The sequence below is a fragment of the Perissodus microlepis genome, chromosome 22 (assembly GCF_051167445.1).
Source record: "Perissodus microlepis isolate ML-2025 ecotype Zambia chromosome 22, ASM5116744v1, whole genome shotgun sequence".
Classification (NCBI taxonomy): domain Eukaryota; kingdom Metazoa; phylum Chordata; class Actinopteri; order Cichliformes; family Cichlidae; genus Perissodus; species Perissodus microlepis.
The window spans coordinates 3,213,888-3,232,750 of record NC_140481.1 but is presented as its reverse complement, the minus strand read 5'-3'; the positions used below and the strand labels follow the sequence as shown (position 1 = coordinate 3,232,750).

General features: G+C 38.8%; 1 protein-coding gene across 2 annotated transcripts; it reads left to right on the top strand.

Annotated features, from left to right (window-relative positions):
- Positions 1 to 22: 22 nt before the first annotated feature.
- Positions 23 to 11,670, top strand: umad1 (UBAP1-MVB12-associated (UMA) domain containing 1). 2 transcript variants are annotated; one of them, XM_084919193.1, is made up of 4 exons: positions 23 to 137; positions 2,750 to 2,838; positions 7,716 to 7,801; positions 8,203 to 11,670. In XM_084919193.1, the coding sequence occupies exons 2-4, from the start codon at positions 2,757 to 2,759 to the stop codon at positions 8,476 to 8,478; spliced, it is 444 nt and encodes a 147-aa protein (XP_084775319.1). In that variant the 5' UTR covers positions 23 to 137; positions 2,750 to 2,756; the 3' UTR covers positions 8,479 to 11,670. The 2 variants fall into 2 exon arrangements, with proteins under 2 accessions (XP_084775319.1, XP_084775320.1); XM_084919194.1 differs by lacking the exon at positions 23 to 137 and adding an exon at positions 199 to 335.
- Positions 11,671 to 18,863: the final 7,193 nt, after the last annotated feature.

The following is an 18,863-nucleotide window of genomic DNA, read 5'->3' as shown; positions in this document are numbered from 1 at the left end:
CCAAGCCATATCCGTTGTGCTCTAACATTTTCTTCCGCGGAAACGACAACGAATCATTCCGCTACATATTGCTGACAGCACGAATTTTACAAAAAAAGAACACTGATAATTTCTACGTGGACAAGGGCCGCTTTAAGGTCAGTGAATTCACCGTCATAATAACTCGGGTGATCCTAAAGGGCGAAAATATGATAGAATATTCTGATATTTTTTGTAATGCTGAGCGAAGGTAACACGAACAGGAAGTAAACGAGTGGCACCAATAACTGGAAGTAAACACTAAAGGAACAAGAACTGACTTTATTAAGGCTTTCTGAATTCGACAAGTAACGATAGTAAGAGTGCCATTTTCATTTTCTATAGAGCCATGGCTGTTGTTTGGGCTCTCAAAACACGACCGAAGGGTAGACGGCGACTAGGGTCACTTTAAAAGAAATGTATCACTAATAAGTTGTGATACATTTCTACATTCATATGCCCATGAAAACCTTAAATACGCCCGTTTGTTTAAAGTGATTCAACGTCGTTCGCCTTGGCTTTTTCTTTGACTAAATTAGGTGTAGAACGGATTTGACGTTTATCGTCGGTTTTCAGAACAAAGATGTGAAGTCTCAACAAACAAGGACGTTCTGTAAACGTTTTTTTTTAGCGAAACTCCACTGTTGAGAATATCAGGCAATAGTCCTGTAGAGCACCGAGACTGTAAATATGTAGTGAGATCTCAGCAGAATACACATTTCACAAGTCGTTAGCAGACTTCTGTGAAGTTACAGAGATGCGTCATTCAAAATGGGATTCCACACATTGGAGATGATATACCGAATGAAATGTACTGTGGTTCACTACGCATAAAGTATTTTTATTTTTGTGGTTCCAATACAATGACTGGAAAAAAATAAACTGGATTGGGACAAAACAATGGCCCAAAGATGGTATCCAGAACCGAAATACGTTACCTGCACTCACTCTTCAGCATAAAATCATTTCTTAATATATTTGTTTAATATTTTCCTGTTTGCTTCTCTAAATGTTTGCTGCAGTTCAACCAGCATAAACTTTGAATAAATGCAAGTGCAATATTTCTGTAATTTCTATTAATGAATTTATTTGTCACTAACAGATATTCACAGCACTGATCACATGAAATGTCAGCCTATAATAGTTATGGTGTAACAACACAGTCGTTTAGTAGCACAGTGTGGCTGCTCAAGTCAAAGAATGGATGTTGACAAATTATATATATTATATAAAGGTGGGTAGAAAGATATATTCTGTGTGGCAGAACATCTAGGCATGGCAGAACCATAAGTGAATGACAGAACTGGATGCATATATCGCCGTGAAGTTACGCTGTGGTGTAGTAGATGTCTTTATGAGGAAGTATTTTTAGATGACTTGCTGAGGGACTCATTTCTATCTCGTGTTCTTCCTGTCACGTGGCTCCTTGAGATCTTCTGTAAACAGTGATATACCTGATATGTGTGGGATACATAGTCAGACCTCTTCAATAGCAGACCATTTGACTTCAAAGTAGAAAAAAAGAACAATATTGGTTGCATTCCAATAAGAATGGATTCTGCTTTTTGGATCAGAGCCAGTTTTAAAGCCTGCTGTGTTAGGGTGGACAGCTACAAGTAACAGGTATAGCCTAAAAGGTAGATCAACTGAAGGTTTTCAGTTTGAATCCAGTTTCAGAGGCTAAATGAAAAAGAAAAATTGTGTTTCTTAACGTTGGAATGGGTGGTCACAGGTTGGTGTGACAGCAGAGGATGCTGGGTATAGAGTGAGATAGAGGCAGATGATCTGTTGTTAAAATCCCTAAAAGAGGGAGCAGCCAAAAAAAAAGAAGGCGACCATTAAACTGGGATGAGGAATACATTTTTTTACAAGTGCAAATAGTGTACTCTGTAGTGCTATTTGTTTGCTGGAATTCATAGGTGCCAACAGAAGGACATTTATCTTTAAACAAATATTAAGGATTCTGTGCTGCTGCTCTCACACTGGTAAAAGTCACAGATAGGTACACCTTCAGGGCTGCACAAAAACACACAAAGTAAGGAACACATGACAGAATCATCAACTTGTTAAATTAGCAGCACCAAAAATAGTTACATTTAAGCAGTTTTCCCTTGAAATGTTACCCTTGTTGTTCTGAAGGTAATGCCTGTGAACTCACATGTTGGAATTCCAGACCTGGCACATCCAAACATATTTTGAGGGTGTGCTGGGAGACTCTTTTTCTAGACTAAAAATTGGTACACTACCTGACTGTGGTAGAAGTGGTAGAACTTACAGATTTAAATGTCTAGTAGCAAATTCAGTGATTTCAAACAAAGAAAAAGGGGGAAACTGTCTCCTCAGTTAACTGAGTTATTCAAAGACATGGATATATTTTTTCATGACATTATTACATTTATCACTTGCATTTGCATACCACACAAGAAACTAAAGCACAATCCTAAAACTTTTCTCAGGTTATGTAAAAACCTGAGAACATTCCTAAGGGTTCCCTGAAGCTTCTACAAAACTAACCTTCAGATAACAGAAATATCCCAGCAAACAGCAACCTGAAGGTTGCTGTTTCTGTTTACTGACATTTGAACTTTGAGTGAATCAGTCTGTTGTTACGCTTTCTCGACAGTAAGCATGATAAAATGAATGAATGCGAAACGTATAATGCACTGGCTCTTCATCTAACCTATTGCTTCTTCTGTTTTTGGGTGGGTTTTGGGGGTTTTTCTTCACACAGGTTTATCATGTGGAGCTTGTTTGGACTGCGTAAGGACTCAAAGAAGTCAACCCCAGACAAGGAAGTAGATGGAGGATTTGTTATTGTTGGTAAGGAACATATTAAAATGAAACTATATATAAAGCTGAAGTTTACAAGTAGTATGACCCATTGTGTGTAATTTTTAAGAGTTTTTCTTAGTGATGTATGGTTATCTGCACATTCACATACAGGTATGCACCTCTGACAGGAAGCACTGTAATGTTAAAATGAACTCACAACTCCAGAATGTGGTTGAAGTTGTGTGTTTTGTTTCTTTCAACCGTCCTCATACCCTGTAGCATGTACTGCATGACAAAAGACCAGTGGTGTTGTGCATTGCTCTTATGTAGAGCCTACACACAGTTTTACTGACTGGTGTCTCAAACCTAAATGAGCTGTGAGCCACTGCTGGCACTGTCACCTCTTGTGAGGGCCACTGTTCAAGTGGTACAAAAAACAAACAAACAAGAAAACACCCACAAATATTTCCAAAAATTTAATGTTTTGTTTGTTTTTTAAAATTTTAAATATTGTATAACAAGACAAAACTGCAAATGTGAACGCACATTTTTTTCTCACTCTTAACTAACTGAAGCCTTTAATTAAACTACCAAATAAACACACTGGTCCTCTCTTTCTGACACGTGGCAGCACTTCTGCTATAATTGTGTTCGTATTTAACAAAATAAAAATGCAAACATAAGTGTGCACATTAGTTTTTGACTCTCTCACTGAACGAACACAGCATGTTTGTACTCTCTACTCATATTGCCTATTAAATAATGTTTTGCTTTTTAAAGAACCTATTTTAACATTGCATTTAACAACAAACAAATCCTCCCTAGCAAAAAGAAGTCACTTCAAGGGCCAAACTGCATTATATTTCTTCATGTCAATATACAAGTAGGGATGATGTGGGCCGCAAGTGGCCCCCGGGCTGTGTGTCTCGTCTACGCAAAAGTGGACCAACAGAATTACCATTCAGCATCCCAGCCAGTCTCTGACCCAGTCTTGATTAGGCTGGCTGTGCTTAACAAAGAATGCTAGCTAACAAGACCTTCATCTTTCATGATTTCTTCACCTCCTGGGACTTGGATATTCTATTCATACTAAAACTTTGCTTAATTCTTGTGAATTAAGCCCATTCTCTGAGCTTGTCCACCCTGTCATTTTTAATCAGAAACTGGTCATGATGGAGGTCTAACATCTGTTTTTAAAAACAGATTGTAAAGCTTCCATCTAACATTTATAGCCTCTGTGAGCTGTCACTCACCTGTCTTTGTACAGGGACTGTTCCAACTGATTTTAAAAATGCCACAGTAGAGCCGTCTCAAAAGAAATGAATCTTGATCGCACAGTTCTTTTGAATTTTAGATAGATCTCTAAATTGCTCTTTCTCTCTAAGGTGCTATAGAAAGTTGTCTTCCACTAGCTTTAGGCTTTTCTGAAAGCTAATAGTGTCACATTTCAGTCTGGTTTCAAACCACATCATAGCACAGCATAAGCACTTTTAAAAGTTTTTAATGGTCATTTATTAATTACCGACTTGGGCGATTCTCACGCATTTAGACCTAAGTGCTGAGACAGTTATCCTAATCTCTAGACTAGAGAGCTGTGTTGAGTCACTGCTTTTCATGGTTTAGATGTTATTTAACAGGCAGAAGCTTTCTGTCAGGTTAATTGACTTTTCTTCAACACCTGCTCCCCTCACTTGTGGGATCCCCCAAGGATCCATTTTTAAGTCCAATACTCTTTTTAACTCTTAATACTCCATTAGTTTAAAAAAAAAGAGAGAGAAAAAACAGAAGTGGTACCTTTTAGACTTCCTGACACTCACTCCTCTTTTAAATGTCATCCCCTGTTGATCAGTAGACCCACAAAACCCCTATACAGAAAGTTGATTCCAGCTGTCTCATTAAAAAGTCTAATCCCTGATCCTGTTATCCTTACCCAGATAGTGCAGGTTTCTGGAGTCAATGTGGCTGAGGCCACTTGCTCAGCCTGACTCCCTTGACGTCCAAGTGTCTTCCCTGCTTGTCCTGATATGAACAAACCAGAGTAGCCTTGCAGGTCAGATCTTATAAGTAACACCTGTTATTGCAGCTCCCGTGTCGTTTGTGGCACTTGTTAATCTGAGTTGGTTTTAGAGGCCCATACAACAGGCCCCAAGGGAAAATATTACTTGGAAAGGCTTGAGCAGCGAATTAGAGCTATTTGGACTAATATAGATTAATACTTAGATTTATACCTTTATTGTTTCACAAAGGGTCAAAAAGGGAATGTCGACAGTTTAGACTTTAATTGGTTTTTATTAAAGCAGCTGGGCAGGAGCAATAAAATGATGAAAAGAAAAACATTAAAAAAAGAATCAAATCACTTAAATTCTATTAATTTAATTAACTCACTTTAAGGTTATATGCATGTTTTGTTCTTATCTTTGAGGGGAGAGAGGTTGGTGGTGTGGTGGCCACTTCCAGCACTGAAGATGTGTTCCACCTCATTGCTCTGTGTTAATGGGAATAATCAGTAAACCAGGTTTCCTTGATAGATTCCACATCTTCTCAAAGATGGTAACAAAGCAGGTAACAGCTTGGAAGTCTTGAGAAGCTGCAACTTCCACTTAGAAAATGATGGAAGTTCAAATCCTTCTCAGAATTATAATCCAACCCTGATGATGATCATAAATATGAAATAGGGCCAAATGCAATCTGTGAGTCCACCGTGGACAAACTCTCCTTGGCGCCTTTGTTGGAATCTCCAACGGTAAACTTCTGGAATCCAGTCCTTTGAACTGCTCATCTCGCAGGGCTCCGGAGACTGACCCACAACGCCTCCAGGCATCCCAGTTTATACTTGTTATGTGCCCCACTCGCCCCACCCTTCTCTCTCTCTCTAATATCTATTTAACCCATCAGTTGTTTACATAAGATTCACTAATCTTCAGCCCCCCTTATCTCTCGTTCTCTGTTAACATGGAAAATGTAATTACATTTGATCATTCAGTCACATATCAATAAGATTTACTTCACATTTCATTCAGTTCAGATTTTATTAGCACGTTCTTTAGCATACGTATTACATATTTATGTCTAAATGCTTTAAAAATCTGTGTTTGTTAACCACAATTTACTCAATACAATATACTGAGTACAATCCCCCTTTCACTAAATCATACACTTTAAAAGTCAGACATTCAGAAATCAGAGTGTTGTGTCCTGTATGTGCTCTCATTCACTCTCTTTCTCACACACACACACACACACACACACACACACACACACACACACACATAGCCGCTCTCACATCTCTCAAGGCTGTTTCTACACAGGCTGTCAGTTAGGTCTGAGTTAGGCGTGTCTCAAAAAATCATTATTTTATTTTCTTACTTTTATTCTTATTCATCATTTTAGCCAAACTCAAACATCTTTATATTTAACTGATTATGTGCTGATCAGTACTGAGCATAACTAACTATCAGCAAATTCACATAATTCACATCATAATTCTGTGTTTAACCCTTCCAACATTTAACACTGTTTTTCTTGTTCCAAAATATAATGATGGGTTGGCCACACAGTTCTTATCATCTCAAACTCAGACATGAGTAAAAAGGGCTGATGATGGATCAAGTCTATACACACAAAATCTAGACAACTAGAATAGACATTTCCTCTACTCAGACTACATTTCTCTACTAACAAATTGATCAGACTTGTATTTTTTATTTGTCTTTGATTACGAATAATCATGATCTGCTTAGCTCTGTTTTAGCACTCTGACCACTTTCATCAAATTTTTATCCCCTTTGATAGTAAAGGCAGCCAGGGGGATTTCAGTCTTTTCCAAAGTTGGCCCTTTGGAAAATTTCAAAACCTGCGGGTGATTTTTGACAGCAGCTTCACATTTGATAAACAAAGAAATGCTGCTGTTAGTGCCAGTTTCTCCCAGCTAAGGATCCAGATTCAGATGACATATACCAATTAGTTACACTGCATGAATGTGTTAAAGACAAAGAGAGGATGATTTCTAATTTATAAATTAGAAGTAATTTGTATAATTTATAATTCATTAATTATAAATTCAGATAAAACTGAGGTTATTGTATATAGACCTAAAAATCTCAGAAACACAGTGTCTAACCAGGTATTGCATTGCCTCGGCTTCTAGTAACACTATGAGACATCTTGGAGTTGTTTTTGACCAGGATAAGTCCTTTAATTTGCTTATTAAACAAATTTGTTGGACTGCTTTCTTCCATTTGCACAATATCATCCTGTTCATGCATTTTTACCTCTAGTTTGGACTACTGTAATTCTTTTTTGTTGTTGGTTTTTAAAGAAAAACTCTCCGTATAAACTCTCTGAGCAACCTTTAGTTAATTTAAAATGACACAGCAAGAGCACTGACAGGGACTAGACACAGAGGCCATATTTGTCTCATTTTGGCTTCTCTTTATTGTAGTTTTTTGAAGATTGGTGCATCTCTGTCTAGCTTTACTTTTCTGTGACGGTCTTTTTGTACCCAATCATGTTACTGACCTGTAACGTGATTGGGTGCTATACACTGGTCTCCCAGTTTTGCCGACTTTTAAGACTTCTTGCTGCCATCAAATTCTGAATTCCCTTATTTGTTACCTCAAAATCCAAAATCAGAGGTCAAGTTTTCTGAAAATCTTCTGAACGCGTTAACTGAAGAACGAGGGAATGTATGATTTAACTTTTTAATTAATTAATTAATTTGTTTGTTTTATAATTGATACCATAGCTGTTAATTGTGTTTGCTGATTATGATGTTTCATGTTCACATGCATCTTGAAAATGAGGTAAATAAATATTTATTAATGAATAGAATATATATCTTTTTGGTTGAGAAGCCTTATTTCTTCTTGTTTCTTCAGTATTTGTTTCTAATAAACATTAAGCTGTCTGTCCTGTTTGATCTCCAGCCGAGACAGTTGAAGAACAGAGACAGAAGATGCAAACCATGAACGTCACACAGCCCTCAACAAATGTCATAGTGCAAGCATCAAAGGTGAGCAGCATGCCACGATCACTCTTCAAGCTTAAGCAGAAGCCTCATCGCTCGCCTTCTGATCATTTCACATTTACTTCCCAAGCCTCACTATTTTAGCATTGACTACTTTATGTCTAATTAGGCACTTTGCTTTAGACACTAATTATACTTGTAACTGCATGTTTGTGAATTACTGTTTGCGCCATTTGCCCCATTGTCACACTGTACAGAAAACTGTGAGATGCATCTATTCAGAGCCTCCACATTAACACAAATGTCTGACACAACCCAGTAATCTAAATCTTATCCAGCAGAATAAGACATAAATTGAACTTCAGGGCAGAATTCGGGCAGAATGTTGCACAAAACTGGTTTCAACATTGTACACTCACAAGGAGCATCTCTCCTTTTCTTCATAGTCGTCCTGCTCAACTCCAGATCCGCAGTATGACACAAAGTTCCCAGCAACTTCACACAACATGGGGACAACGATGAGACCTCGAGCAGTGGAAGCACATTCAACTCTTCCAGATCTCCTCGGGGATGTCCCCTTCACTTTGGCTCCTCATGTCCTGGCCATGCAGGCAGGATTCCCCCTCATCCCTGATATATTGCTGTCCCGGGACATAAATTATAATCTAGCCAGCTTTCAATACGACTTCACTTTAGAGAATTCTATTCTTCACAACGCCTAGTTTCTTTGAACTGCAATATTCCATAGTTCACACTATGGGGAACAGAGCTGGTAGGCTGCCATAGCTGACTTTATAACATATTGAAGAGAACAAATCAAACCTCATCTAAATGACACAAAATTAAATTAATTTAAATGTAGGGTTACTGAAATATAATGAATATATGGTCAAATTGTACTGTTGATCCCAAAAAGGTCACAGTTTTATAGGAAATGAAAGGCTTTCTTAAACTCTGTGTGTTGCTCATGGTGTGAATGCTAACTGGCAAGCTGCTTAACTTAAACGCAGACGGACAGTTTAGGTTGTGATTGCCTAAAACATGGTAAGACATTTTTTCAAGTTACACTCTGTAGATATAATGAAGTATAGGGTTACTGTGATTAGCAAAATGAAAGTTCAAGGTTATTACAACTCTGGCCCCATTGTTGGCGCTTCGGCTATCCCTTTGAGCAGTTAAGATCATGTTTTTTTCACCTCCATGTAGCTGTTTCCAGCCCCACGGGCTAAGGCCCAGCCAGCGGCCACTCCCCGGGCCTGGCTTCAGGGTGAGAGCCCAGAAACCTCCCCCCAAGTGTAGACTTGTTCCTTGGTTTCTTTGCTGTCTTAGCAAAGAAACCAATGGTTTCTGAATTGCTCTTTATTGGTCTCCTCACCCAGGAACAATTGGGAAACCGTATCATGGCAAATTGACCCAACCACATAGCTCCTAGGATCACGACATACAAACACCTCCACCACAATAAGATGTCGCAATTTCTGCTCTAAAATGAAGAGATTCTTTGTCTATTTTGTTTTCCTTATAAACATGCAAAGACCGTTTTGTTGGTCATTGCATGTTTATAAAGTTTGCTGTAGTGCATAACCAGTAAAGCAAACAGTTTGGGTTTTTTTTGCTATTCTGCTGTTTTTCTTTTTCTAATTTTATTTGTTTCTTCTCTTTTGTACCAGAGAATCTGTTTGAGGCACATTGGCTCATTCCGACTTTTGGAAGTGCTGCTGTAGGACATTTCTTCGTTATGGTTTTTCTTCTTCAGGAAGAAAAACCATAACATAAAATGGGTACCTCCAAGCATCCATTACCAGGCCACCTGCTGGCTGGGGCTCAAAACAGATTCCTTAAAAATCAGAGCCACCACAACTTTTGAGAAACCAGCAGTCTCTCATAAAACAGACTGCTGCTGTCTATAACTATGTAAAAGTCATTATATAGGCAGACAACAAACAGACATGCAGCAGACAGCTTGGTCCCATTCACGGTTGTTGTAGATCCATAGCTACATACCTTATATCTTTAGCCTGGATTCCACTGCAATGGAAATAGAATGGCTGCTGTTAATGTGAATGTTCGCACCATCTTCCACGTGCAGAGTTCCTGCACAACTGCCTGACAATATGTGACAGTCTAAGTGAGGACTGACATTCTGTAAAGATCGAGATACACTTTGGATTCAGGTCTCAGCACATCTGCTCTGAGACCTAAACCCACTGTTACTGGTTCCTGTGCCATAAAGGGGCAACTTCTGCCTTGGTGTCTTCCAAGAACTATCCATTATTTTGACAAAGAACTGAATGTTACATAGTAGCAGAATCCACGTCACTGGTAAATTTACATCCCCATAACAACTGATGTCATTGATTCCAGCTTAGTGTTCAGCAACGCTGTGGTTCCAGGCCAGTGCCAGCTGCTTGGTGTGTTTTCCGGCACTGGATCCAGCCTTTAATATCCAGTTAAGTAAATTATCTTTGGATATGCCCAGAACTGCCTTCTTGCTTCACAAGACTAATGTCCCTATTTTTCCTCATCAACATTTTTAACATGTCAAGTTTTTTTTGTTGTTGTTGTTGTTTTTCTTTTTTTTTTTGGGGGGGGGGGGGGTTGCACATTTGCATGGTGGCCCCTGTTACAAAAATGGCCTAAGTTATGAATTCAATTTTTCCTCCAAGAAAAACCTCATTTTTGTATTTGTCTGTTTGCCAACAATTCAAACACTATGAAATGTAAACCCTCGTCATGTGAGGATGTTGAACTTGGTTGAAAAGGCACTGACTTGGTCAGTAACTTGGTCACTTGAACAGATTTTGAAATTCATACCCTAGGTGCAGTTACTAAAAAATCTTGAATGACTTTCAAGACCTTAAGGTCAAGCTCTCAGTGAGCTTGACCTTAAGGTCAGAGGTCAAGTTTTCTAAAACTCCAGAAGGAAGTCACCTGGGAAATTCAAATTCATACCATGGATTCATCTAATAAAACTCTCAGATTGAGTCTCTGTGACCTTAACCTCAACGTCAGAGGTCAACTTTTCTGAAATTCTCTTGGGATTTTCATTATCATGGATATTTTTACTAGGAGGCAGAGAGGTAGCACTGGCAGCCCCCAGTATTTTTAATCCAGTAAATGTACATGCTAATGGTACCTTGCCTTTCCTGAGCTAGTGCACATTTTACTCTGCAAAACATCTTGTGAGCATTGAATATATGCTATACACGGGTTAATTGTATCCCACTTTTTGCATTTAAACATTCACTGCTGTAATCAGCATTAATATATTGATACTTGTACTTCAGATGTCATGAGGATTCATGCAAGTCATGGGTGACACTCAAATTTACCTTTAGGTAAATTCATATTAAATTATCAATATGCTGAATTCACAGATGGGTTTCTACAATGGATGTAGTTTCAACATCCTGTAAGCTTTTTAACCAGTTACTAGTGGCACTCCGTCACGGTGTGTGTGTTCCTGTCTAGCTATCTTTGTGAGTACCAAAATCTGCATTCTACTATACTTTTGAGAACCAACAGTCACTTGTGAGGACACACACACCGGTCCTCACACATTTTAAGGCCTTTTTGAGGCTCAAAATGTGGTTTTAGTGTCAGGGTTACAATTAGGTTATGGTTAGGGTTAGGCATTCATTTGTAATGGTTAGGGTTAGGGTAAGGGGCTAGGGAAACCATTATGTCAATGAAGGTCCTCACTAAGATAGCTGAACGGGTGTGTGTGTGCTGTGTGTGTGTAGCAATGGTCAGATTGACCTCTTAAGTTGAGGTTTGCTGAGATGGAATTTCTGTGTATTTTCTTTCTTTTTTTGGCCCATCCTATTCCTCGAGGAATCTGTTGGTAATGTGTGGCCTTGATTGTGACTGGGGACATTTTTTTTTTCACCAATAAATTGTTGTTGAGCATTGTTTACCTTGTGTCCGTAGTTATTTTGTCTCCTTTTTTAAAATATCTGGACATTTTATTGCTACTCTTTATATTGCTTTCTTTGGGGAATGTCATAGTTTCAAAAATAAACTTAGAACTTTACCCGTCTTCATACTGACCTGCTTACTTGTTTGGTTTTAGTATGAGACTTGGGAATTGCTGTCTTGACTCAAATTGAGTATGTATTTGTTGGTCTGGATGCTATAGCTAAAGTGGGACCTAATCTTTCTCGACCTGGAACTTGATAGCTACATTGCAAAAAACACAACATAATGGCAAAGTGAAAAAGGTTTCCTTAAAATTCTTGCAAAATTATTAAAAACAAGAGTATTAGAAGTACATTCACAGCCTTTGCCACTGCACTCAATAAAAGCTCAGGTCCATTCTGTTAAATGTGCATCCTTTTACTTATGCCTTTCCCGACCTGGTACATATTTTACTCTATAAAACGTCTTGTGAGCCATGAATGGAAGAAGGTACAACATGTATCACTAAAGATCACACACACATCTCCTTGTTCAGCTAGCAACATGCCTTTCTGTTCTGCTATGTTGGGAGATTAGTTGGATGCATTTGTTGTCACAGAGCTTCAAGTGAATGTCTAGTCCATCCATTCATTCGTTCCATTTGCCCTTATGAGGGTCATGAGGGGGCTGAAGCTTATCCCAGCTGCCATAGAGTGAGCGGCAGGGTACATCCTGGACAGGCGTGGTAATCTGGTAATCTGACACAGGGCATACACCGAGAGACAGGTAACCATTCACACTTGCATTCACCTCTTGGGCATTTAAGAATCATCAATTAACCTAACCCCACTAATTGCCTGTCTTTGGACTGTGAGAGGAAGCCGGACTATCTGCAGACAACCCACACAAACACAGGGGAACATGCAAATTCCACACAGAAAGGCCCGGTGAGATAATAATAATAATGGATTGCATTTAGCGCTTTTCGACACCCTCAAAGCGCTTTACAATTCCACTATTCATTCACTCTCACATTCACACACTGGTGGAGGCAGCTACAGTTGTAGCCACAGCTGCCCTGGGGCAGACTGACAGAAGCAAAGGCTGCCATATCGCACCATCGGCCCCTCTGGCCATCACTGGTAGGCAGTAGATGAAGTGTCTTGCCCAAAGACACAACGGCCCAGACTGTCCGAGCCGGGGCTCGAACTAGCAACCATCCAATTACAAGACGAACTGCCAACTCTTGAGCCACGAGATGGTGGACTCAAATCTGAGAACAGTGCTAACCACCGTGCCACCGTGCAACCATGCAACTGAAGAGAATCTAGTAAATCTTTGCTAGTTATAATAGATGTAATTTATCAACTCTGTTTTTGTTGGTTTCTATCGTATGTCCAAAGAATGTGAATCCTGCAGCAATTTGAGTGCGTGTTTATACTTATCAGGGATCCCTTGAGACAGAACTGTGGCATCTTTATACATTTCGGAGTCAGCCTCTAAGAAATCCTTGGAACGTTTAAACCTGCATTGCTTCTGTGTGTGTGTGTGTATTAGTAGGCTTGTTAATGCATTCCCTATCTGTGTGCGTGTGTGTCTTATTTTCATTTTTTACTTTTTGTTGCTATGCTGAGGACCCTTCCCTTTCTCAAGTTCTGCCCCGAGTCACTCAGCCTGAGTGTTGTGCTTTTCAGGACAACCTTTAACCCAATGATTTGTGGCCCACACTAAAAACAGACTTCATTCATTCTTCCTCCACCTTCTGCAGCTGTCTGTCTCTCCAAAATCCTTAATCTCTGTAGCCATAGGCTGGTGAAGTTGCTATACAGCGTGATTTTGGCATTTGTATATGCTGCTGGTCCCCCTGTAAGGCTGAGGGTGATGCCATTTTCTGACCACCTGCCATTGACTCCTGATGAGGTGGTGTGTCTCCACTTTAAAATAATCAGTCTTTATTTTAGTTTCTGTTGGTTTAAATTCCACTTCAGGAATAATGAGTGTTGTGGTTCATTCATTCCTGGAAGAAAAGGAAGTAACTTCTAAGTCTGCATTAAAATCAGAGCAGTTCCTCTATTGTGCTAGCTGGGGGAGATTGGTTGATGTTGAAGCTTGTTTTTCAGGTTTAGAGTGGGGTTGAGGTGAAGCTGTGGAATTTTTACCAAAATCTGCCCTTGGATGTAAGTCTGACGGTGCTGATGGTGCTTGTCTGTCATTTTGCTCCAGCCTTTGTGCTCAAGGAGAAGGTTGACCCAGGTCCAGGTCTATCTGCTTCTGACACTGAGATATTTGATTAGTATCATTTTTCATCCCTGCCTGTCAACACTTTCTCTCCCTGATTCCTGCTTTGTCATAAGAAAAGAATCTTTTCTAACTGCATTAAATGACAATATTCATTTCTTCTAATTAATTTGCTTTATACATATCTTCATTTTTCACTTTTTTAAGTTTCATTTCCCTGTATTGGATTATTTTATGTTATACTGAAATACTTTGTTACACTTAACTTCTGTTGGCTTTTGGAATTTGAGCTCCCCGTGTTGTTCACGTTTAATCTCAGAGACCGAGATTCTCAGTGATTCTCAGTCAGTCATGACTTATGTAACCCACAATGCCACTAACATGAATCTGCCTGTGGTAACATTAGCCTTAACTAAAGCTTGGTTTTAATCTTTTTGTTGTTCTTATTTAATTTTTCTGGATAAAGTTTGGATCGATGTCCCCTTGCTAGAAGACATCAGTCCAGCTCTGTTGTAAATGGGTCAATATCTACAACACTGTAGAAGAGATGGATAATATCTAAAATATTTGTCTTAAAAGCCCAGAAAATAAATAAATGAATAACTAAAAATAAAAATAAAAATAAAAAACGTGGGAAAGAATAGCTTTAAATTTAGTTTTTTAAAGTTTTTGTACAAGAAAAAAAGGTTGGAAACATTTTTAGCCATGGGACTGGAGCATTTAGTTTTATTTGATTTGCCTATTTTTACTCAAGCCTCATTGGATTTAAATCGTCATTTCTGTTTCATGCATGTTTTGCAGATTGTTTAAAAGGTATTTTATAAGAGTGCTATTTATGTGTTTTTACTTTTCTTGCCATCATATTCCAATCTTATATGCAATAGCAATTACAATGTTCAAGAGGGCTAAATGGCAAACTGCAACATTTAAATATCATGAACTGTGATCTCTGTAACATTTTATTTATTTTCATTTGTTTATTTCATTTGCAATCGGTTCCTCTCAAAGGAACAAGTACATATTTATTTGATGAGTAACTCAAACCCATGCAGACTGCCTTGTTTTCTGGGATTTGGTGAGATAGTTCTTTGTGTATAGCTAGAGAACTGCCTCCACAGGTGACTACATTACATGAAAAATGTAGATTTGGATATACACTTCTTTTATATATTATCAGTTTTTGTTTTTGTTTTTTTTTTAAAAGATGTAAATAGCAAATTTTAAAATACGTTCATACACCAATAAAAATACTTTAAAAGGTCATTCTGATTATGATTCAGATTTCAGGAGGGACTGCGAACACTCAGTGTGCTGGACACAATCTAAGCTCACCCAGAGACCTTTGACCCCCTTCAATCCTCACAGCTGACCTTCTTGACAGCCTCTTCACCTTTCTCAAGTTGGGAGTAATAGAAGGCATGCTAAAGAAGTTTTCATTCCTTTCTGGAGAGATACCGAACAGAAGCAGAAGTTGCATGTAGGGTTTGACGTGTTGTGTCAATCAGAATTAGAGAAACTTTATTAATCCCAGAGGGAAACTGAGTTGTCATAGCAGCAAATATACAACAAACATCACACACTCTTACAAAATGAGTGTAGAAACAGAGATATTGATAGAAGTTAATATTGATAGTCTTAAGTTAAAAGTACGTGTTTTTTGTTTTGTTTTTAATGACATTTTTGACAGTTGCTCCAACTGTTTGCTTAAATGTTACTGTAGGTTATTTTTCTACAAGCAGGCAAATGGTCATAAATTGAATGCCAGTGATAACATATTACAGTGATATTATACTACACAAGTCAGGTCCAATACTGTATATTAGTGCAACTAACCATGATTTTCCTCTTGCACTCAAATCAGGCTTTAACTTACAGCAAAATGTATACAAATCAAATTTCCTATGTCATTTTGTTTCTGTGTTGAGGATACCCTCTTTACTGTGAGGACATCCTTACTCCTGCGTTTTACTTGTTCCAGAATCTTGTAGTGAGATGATGACAATAACATCTTCTCAGAAGATGTTATTGTCATCATCAATATAACTACTTATATTCAGTAGTTCTGAGATTAAAGTAAGCATGTTCCAATTTTTTTAGATTTTATTTAAAAAACAAAAAGCAAAACAAAATCAATGCATTTTTTTCAGTGAATCAATATGTAAGTTGTTTTTTCTTTTCTTGCTTGTTTGTTTGTTGTTTTTGTTCTCTGGTGTTCTGCTTTAAAATTGTTTATACACCTCTTGATTCTATTTGATACAAAATCCCACTGTTTAATGTATTTACTGACTGTATTAACACTCATGGTGTCAGTTTTAGTCTTGTTAATGTGTCAAAAAGGCCACATCAGTTGGTAAAATGACCACTGATTTCTTTATTTCTTATTGAGTTCTACATAGTCAAAAAATTTTGGAATTTTAGTAGTATTTGATTTCTGAGTCATTTAACACTGTATTTTAACATGAAATGTGGTTGTAAAATGTAAAGACAAAGGTTTGGAGCTCATATAATCAGTGTTGGGAAGGTTACTTTTAAAATGTATTCCACTACAGATTACAGAATACATGCCCTAAAATGTATTTTGTAACGTATTCCATTACATTACTCAATGAGAGTAACGTATTCTGAATACGTTGGATTACTTAATATATTATCATGCTTTTTACAACTACATGAATGTACTATTGCTGTGTGATTTATTACGATTACTGAAGGTCCGCGGCTCCGAACCATAGTAAAGGGACCTCTGGTTAATACTTTGGGTTCCTTGTCGGGCTCATAGCCGAAAAATAGCTTTACTTTGTTGTCTGGGTCAAGTTTTAGACAGAGAGAGGACTTGAAAGGCTGCTCCAACGGAACTTATTGTTTCGGAGGAAAACATGAACACGGTGTACAGTTGAGTCTTAACAGCTTACTTACAACTGGGCTTGTCAGGCACTCTTCTTGGCTGCAGTGGTTATTATTATATTTACATGCTTCCAGCTCCCGTTTCTGCTCGATGACAGCTTGTACTTTTCCACTCACCTTTTTCTCCCTCCTCGCGCTCACAGACACATAATGGGTATGGCAGTCCATTCTCCCTGCAGCAGGGACTACACTGCCCATGAGGCTACATTCTTTAGGGCGATGCCTGTAGCATTCAGCTTAGCACAACAACAACAACAAAAAGCCGCTGGGCCTTTCTCAATATGCGTACTTGTGCGTACTTGCGTTCTCGTGTACTTGTGATACGTCATCAGTCGGAGACCAAGTACTGTTCCAATTCGAAGTCCGCATCAAGCCGAGAACGCGAAAAAGTCCCGGATGTGTTCTCGCTCCGCCCGTTTTATCGAGCATGCATCGGTGGTGACTTGTGTGGACTTGGTACAGCTAAATATCCCAGAATGCATTTCGTCCAAAACTCAAACGCGGCAATTGCGGACAAGCAGGGCTAAAAACATTTAAATATTACTCTTTCTGGGTCACAAAATAAACTTTTAAGTTATTTTCAAGCGAGAATGTAGCTGTGTAAACTTCAAATATCTGCTCGATTTATCAAGATATCATATATTTCCAAATGCGCTCCGGCGTTTTCGGAGACGTCTGTGTCCCGCCAGCTCCACAGCAGACAGCGAGGTCGAGGATCACTAGAGCCGGCGACAACAGCGGACTCCCGGCACATCGTTTTAAACCCCACCGCGGTCTTTTCGCTACTCAGGTTAAACAAACCCCAGTAGCTGTCTATTGTATTGAGTGTCCACTAAAATAAAAATAAAAGCGTTCTAACATCTCACCTGCTTGTTTTATTAAGGTATGTACACGTACACTATTTTTATTAATAGAGATTTTGCTACTGCGGTTAAACATGATATATGAGTCACTTAGATCACTTCTAAATGTTAATGTTTGGTTTATTTCAGTGTTTTATTTGTTCCTGAGTAAACCGGTTTGGCTGTGATTAAAGTTAAGCTTCATAACATATTACTCACAGTTAAAATAAGAGGGGACGGCAGTAAAAACTCCGGACCTGTGACATCATCAAGTACGCTGGTGTTCCAATTGTACAAAACGCGAGTCCGTGCTCGCGTTCTCGGCAAGTCCGTACTCGCCAAGAACGCGAGTACGTACTTGCGTACTTAGAATTGAGAAAGGGCCGCTCTCTCACCCAGGAAACACACAGTCGCAGAGAGAGCGTCACCCTGTAACCATGGCAACCGCAACGCTGTCGCCTGAAACAACAGAACGATAGAACAAACAAAACCCAAACAGTCCTGACCCGCGACAATATGAAACAGGAAAATACCGCCGTGTAATCCATTTATTTCATTAAAGTAACTCTATTCTAAATACCACCTATTTAAACGGTAACTGTAACAGAATACAGTTACTCATATTTTGTATTTTAAATACGTAACGGCGGTACATGTATTCCGTTACTCCCCAACACTGCATATAATTATACTGATAAATGTCTTAAAATAATATCCAAACTGGCAACATACATGAAATGGACGATAACTTTAAACTGTCTTTGAGTTTAAATCGGTGACAACATTTCTAATGATACTAGACTAACAAAAATCTGTGCACAATCATACGGAGCCCCACAAGGGACATGGGAGAAAAAAAATTAAGATGAACTTTTGCGAGATCTCGCAAAACTAACTCGGGATCTCGCAACAGTTGAATTCCAACAATGGCGGCAGCTACTTAGTTGTAATATTACTCTTTCTGGGTCACAAAATAAACTTTTAAGATATTTTGAGGCGTGAATGTAGCTGTGTAAACATCAAATATCTGCTCAATTTACAAGACATCACATATTTGCAAAAGTGCTCCGACGTTTTCGGAGACGTCTGACACCCACCATCTCGAAGCTAACGGGAGGTCGAGACCTACTATAGCCGGGGGGAACACCGCTCTCCCGGCACATTGTGCCTCGACCTCCCGGTCGGCTTCGAGCTAGAGGCCTCCGAATGCGGCTAAAACTTTTGCG

Coding starts and splice junctions, on each gene's coding strand:
- umad1 (XM_084919193.1), top strand. CDS start 2,757: ATGTGGAGCTTGTTTGGACTGCGTAAGGACTCAAAGAAGTCAACCCCA. Junction 2,839..7,715: donor TGGAGGATTTGTTATTGTTG/GTAAGGAACATA, acceptor TTTGATCTCCAG/CCGAGACAGTTGAAGAACAG. Junction 7,802..8,202: donor TCATAGTGCAAGCATCAAAG/GTGAGCAGCATG, acceptor TTTTCTTCATAG/TCGTCCTGCTCAACTCCAGA.